We start from the raw sequence: 5099 nt of genomic DNA on the forward strand, positions 1-5099 counted from the left end.
ACTTTGTTGAGTCAGCTTTTCTTTCCACAATTGTCCATGGACATTGGACAACTCCGACATAGTCTTCTACCACTTATCTTTGACTCAGTGGTTAGGTATCAAATGAGTGGCAAAGAAATGAAATTAAAGAATAAAATCCATAAACCATAGATCTAGCTATGTTGCCATTTATGTAGAATGTAAGGAGTCAATGAGGACTAAAGGTCTTCAATCTCGTTCTAGGCTCAATAGCGTTAGACATAGGGCCAAAGATCTTTAATTTCCTTTGGGTTTCAATGACATTGTGCAAAAGACCAAAGGTCTTTGATCTCTTTTTGGGCGGTAATGGTGATGAGCAAAGATTTGAAGGTCATCAAATTTTTTTGAAGGTTTAACAGAGAGAGAAAGAGAGAGAGAGAGAGATTAGAGTATGAATAATGAATATTGGGCAGGTCGAGAGTTAGTCGGGTGAGAGTGTCGTGTCGTGTCGTGTCGTGTTTTCCATTCAACATCCTTTATCTACAAAAAGGGTAAAACAGTCATTATACAATATTAGCAGTCAAAGTAAATAAAAAAATCTTCGCATCACCGCATCACCAATCCACCACCAATCCAAAAAAATGCCATTCTCGTAAATCAAGTGAAATCCAAGCCCACTCTTCCTCCCTCACCAGTGGCAGTACTACACGATATGATGTGATACATAATACATCCACGACGACTGTATGTGTGTGAGTGAGAGAGTCATTTCTCAGATCCGTGGTTTCTGCTTTTCAAACCCTTGTTTCAGTTTTTCCTCTAACCCCTGTAATTCCATTTCCCCAAAATTCACACACAGAAACCTAACTTTTAGTTCTCAGATTCAGCAACAGAAAATCGACAATTTCTCACTCTGATTCTCTCTCTTCTGCTCCTGCTCCTTCACGGTAATTTTTTTCTCCACTACAAACTCACAAAATGGAAATATCGAATATCCTAACTTTCTATTTCTTCTTCTGATTCTCATTTCTGTGTTTGTTTTTGCTTTTACAGTGATTCTGATCAGTTTCTCTGAAGATCTGATTCAACGAGTTTGGCTGAATTCGCTGGTTTGATTTTCGATTTCGGTGTATTATGGCGAAGATCTACAAGTTTCAGTGGTAAAAAGCTGTGATTTTTTTCTTTGTTTATTGTATAGTAGAGTGAGAAATTTTACCAGATCTAGTCGTTGGTTTACTTTTTACCGGGACCAACGACTGTATGTGTGTGAGTGAGAGAGTCATTTCTCAGATCCGTGGTTTCTGCTTTTCAAACCCTTGTTTCAGTTTTTCCTCTAACCCCTGTAATTCCATTTCCCCAAAATTCACACACAGAAACCTAACTTTTAGTTCTCAGATTCAGCAACAGAAAATCGACAATTTCTCACTCTGATTCTCTCTCTTCTGCTCCTGCTCCTTCACGGTAATTTTTTTCTCCACTACAAACTCACAAAATGGAAATATCGAATATCCTAACTTTCTATTTCTTCTTCTGATTCTCATTTCTGTGTTTGTTTTTGCTTTTACAGTGATTCTGATCAGTTTCTCTGAAGATCTGATTCAACGAGTTTGGCTGAATTCGCTGGTTTGATTTTCGATTTCGGTGTATTATGGCGAAGATCTACAAGTTTCAGTGGTAAAAAGCTGTGATTTTTTTCTTTGTTTATTGTATAGTAGAGTGAGAAATTTTACCAGATCTAGTCGTTGGTTTACTTTTTACCGGGACCGAGTTGACTCGGACGAGTTACGGTGACTCAGTGAGTTGTTAGTAATGGAGACACTCGTCGTTGTGGCTCAGCATAGAAACCACCACCACAACCACCAATACTATAGTAGGAGTAGTAACGGTAAGGCCCATGGGTCGGGTCGGTTCGGTTTCCGATTCGGATCATCTGTGCCTTCTAGAGGGATCAATTGCCGGAGTTACCAATCTGGGGCAGGTATACTCCCTACCCCATTCAAGGCTTTCTATTCTCCTGTAACCAAACATACCTGTTCACCACCTTCACAGGCACACTCTTCATCTGATTGCAACACCACACACACTAGTGCCAAAAGCACTCCTATTGATATTGTGAAGAAAGGTTGTGAGAAAGAGAGTGCTTTTATTGGTAATGACAGTACCACTGGGTGTAGTTGTGAGTGTGATTGTGGGAGTGAGGGTCTCTCATTTTGTGAGCTCTGGGCTGGACCCACTTACTCAAACTCACCACCACCGAGTTCTCTGCCCATACCCAAGTTTTCGCTCAAGCCGAAACGGACTGTGTCGCTTGATTTGCCATCTGGGTCGGATTTGGTGGCAGATAACAACCACCACCCAATTGCTAAGTCTGCACCCCCGTCACCTACTAGGGAGCATAGCAATTGCACAAGGGATATGTTTGCGACCAAGACTCTGCGTCGCATTCTCAATCTTGATGTTGATGATGATGAGTGAGTGGTAGGGGCCATTCTTTGTCTCCTGTAAATAGGTTTAGCTTTGAAAATGGGTTAGTGTTAGATTGTATATAGAGTGAATAAATTTGTTGGCAATGTTACTCGGTATGTTCAAGTTTGTTTAGCTTTCAGTAGTGGTGCCCAATGGTGATGGCTGTGGTGGGTCGACAATCTCCGGATTCCTTAATTAGAATTAAGGTGTAGATGGGAATTTGAAATTGGACTTGGCTGTGGTGGGTTGACAATCTCTGGATTTCGTATTAAGAACTGTGGTGGCGTTGGGGATTCAGAAATGGAAGAGTTGGCTGTGGTGGGTCAACAATCTCTGGATTTTGCATTAAGAATTGAGGTGTAGATGGAAATTCAGAAATGATAGAGTTGGATTTAGATGATGGATGTATCTCTATGAGAGAGGTAGGTTATATTGTAGTGTGGGGTTTTGCGACACGGATGGAAGCTAACTTGGGAGGTTTACGAAGTAGAAGGGGGGAGAAATGAAGGGGAATATACTCGAATCATTGCTAGTGCTGTTCTTTGCAATGGGATGGAATGGCAGAGTGAAGGAAATCATGTTTCTAGTTGAATGATGTAAATTATGATTTCAAGTTCTTGGAAAAGTTCCTTACAGAATTGTTAATTTTCACTAGTCTGTTCCTACTTCTTAGGTTTAGGTCTCTGGTTTCAGACACTGTATATACTGTAGAATCTTGAACTCACTATCTTAACAAACCCTGTAGGCTTCTGTTTCATTTTTGTTACCATCAGCTTCTTTTCTTATTCTTAAAACTTTAGCATCCTTCTTTTTTCTGAATAGCCTAATTGATTAGTCTCTTTCTTCCATGGATCAAAGTTGCCAAAATTGGCTGCTCAGATAATCTCCCTTCCTATAGATTCTTACTTACCTATCAATATTCTCCCCTCTTCATACTCACTGTTTCTTTTGTTTATTTAGGATCTGACTCCTTTCTGTACACTTTAAGAGGTGTTCATTCCCTTCACCATTTTCCTGTTTTTTATGAGGGAAAAGTGGGAAGCGATAGGGATAGTAGTAGTTTGCTGCTTCTGCTTCTTCAGTTAGTAGGCCTAATCCGTGTTGCTCTTTACTCTTGTAAGCCTTTTGTGGTCCTCTTGTAGTTTCTTGTTCTTTTGAGTGCAGAGCGTCCTTTCCTCTTGATTTCTGTAAGGCTCATCTTCTTTGGAGGTTGTTGATTGTACCAAGCCATGCACAAGGTAATGCAATCTTGAATTTTTATATCCTATGCTATAGTAATTTTTGTAGCGCAATCTAATTGCTATTGTTCTTTTCTCAACATTTGTGAAACAGGAGACTGTCGGAGAAGCTGGCTTCACTAGTAGGATATGTTTGTGCTGGATCCAGTGTGTCTACATAAGTCTTGTGAGGAGTTTGCATGAAGTTCCTTCGTGTTGTCGCTTCTGTTGGACAAATGCATAATGTGCAAGTTTGGTTGTATGGTCTTTTCTTCTATGAAACCCTTAAAAGTAGCAAAGTTTATTTGTAGCGTTTGACTAAGTTGTTGTCATCTTATCCATTTTCATGTTATATTTGATGCTAGTATTTTCTTGTTTTATATTTAGGTTGATGTTTTTCCATCAGTCTGGATTGCGATATATTATTATTTCTAGTATTAATGTTATTATGTGCTCAATTATGATCTACTGCATTATTGCTAATGGTACAAAATCTTGGTTTGGAACTTAATTTGAATGACCCTTTTAAAGCCAATTTGAGTGTCCAGTGGGTTGGGGAGGGATAAATGAGTCTTTTGCCAATTGTATACAATAGGTGATTACCGATCAGAGTAGATATCAACCTCCCTCCCCACAAAAAAAAAACACTTATTGTAAGCTGTTATAAGTTAAAGACATAATTTTCTTTTACTTGTATTAATCTGTGATGGTTATTGTAGCCATTCGTACTTGTGTTTCTGTAGTGTAGGTTGTGTCTTTGCTTGGCTTTGGCTCTACCGTGAGCTGGTGGGTCATGTAGATTGCATCAGGAGCTATGGTGATCTTTTTGGTTTTAGTATTTTGATTTGGAGTTGGTGCTTTGAGTTCCCTATGGGTCCCTGTGAACCATGTTTTGACCGTTAAATGACTACAGTAACCATTGGCTGCTTTACCAAAAATTGTGCTGATTTTAAGAGCTTGAACAAATCTTTGGTGTATTTTTTGCTCTTTTTGTGTGTGTGGCAATGTATAACTTAAAGAATCTAATGCAGGGTTTGTTTGAGAATAGTTTATTTAGCTGAAATTGAAAATTTTTTGCTAAGAAAGTATAGAAAAAAAAAAAAAAGTTAAAAACTATCTGAATAATATGATGAGGCTCATGAATAATATATATATATATATATATAAAGGGGTAAAAACTCATATAAGTTAAAGCTTATAGGCTCGTGTCAAACAGGCTCGCAAAATAATATGATGAGGCTCATGAATAATATATATATATATATATATAAAGGGGTAAAAACTCATATAAGTTAAAGCTTATAGGCTCGTGTCAAACAGGCTCGCAATGTAAATCATGATTCTGAGCTTTAAATCATGAGCTCTTTTGTATGACACCCTTGTTCTTCTGCGTGCTGGCTATGGCAAAGGAAAACCTTTTACTCTCTCTCTCTCTCTCTCTCATGCACGCATGCACGT

The 5099-nt window shown here is 38.6% G+C and overlaps 1 protein-coding gene across 1 annotated transcript; it reads left to right on the top strand.

Moving 5' to 3' along the window:
* The first annotated feature begins 1216 nt into the window (after positions 1–1216).
* Positions 1217–4021, top strand: LOC112013016 (uncharacterized). The gene is made up of 3 exons (XM_024045400.2): positions 1217–1419; positions 1526–3662; positions 3757–4021. The coding sequence occupies exon 2, from the start codon at positions 1768–1770 to the stop codon at positions 2431–2433; it is 666 nt and encodes a 221-aa protein (XP_023901168.2). The 5' UTR covers positions 1217–1419; positions 1526–1767; the 3' UTR covers positions 2434–3662; positions 3757–4021.
* The last annotated feature ends 1078 nt before the right edge of the window (positions 4022–5099 follow it).

The sequence above is a fragment of the Quercus suber genome, unplaced genomic scaffold (genome assembly GCF_002906115.3).
Source record: "Quercus suber isolate HL8 unplaced genomic scaffold, Cork oak 2.0 scaffold_90, whole genome shotgun sequence".
Lineage (NCBI taxonomy): Eukaryota > Viridiplantae > Streptophyta > Magnoliopsida > Fagales > Fagaceae > Quercus > Quercus suber.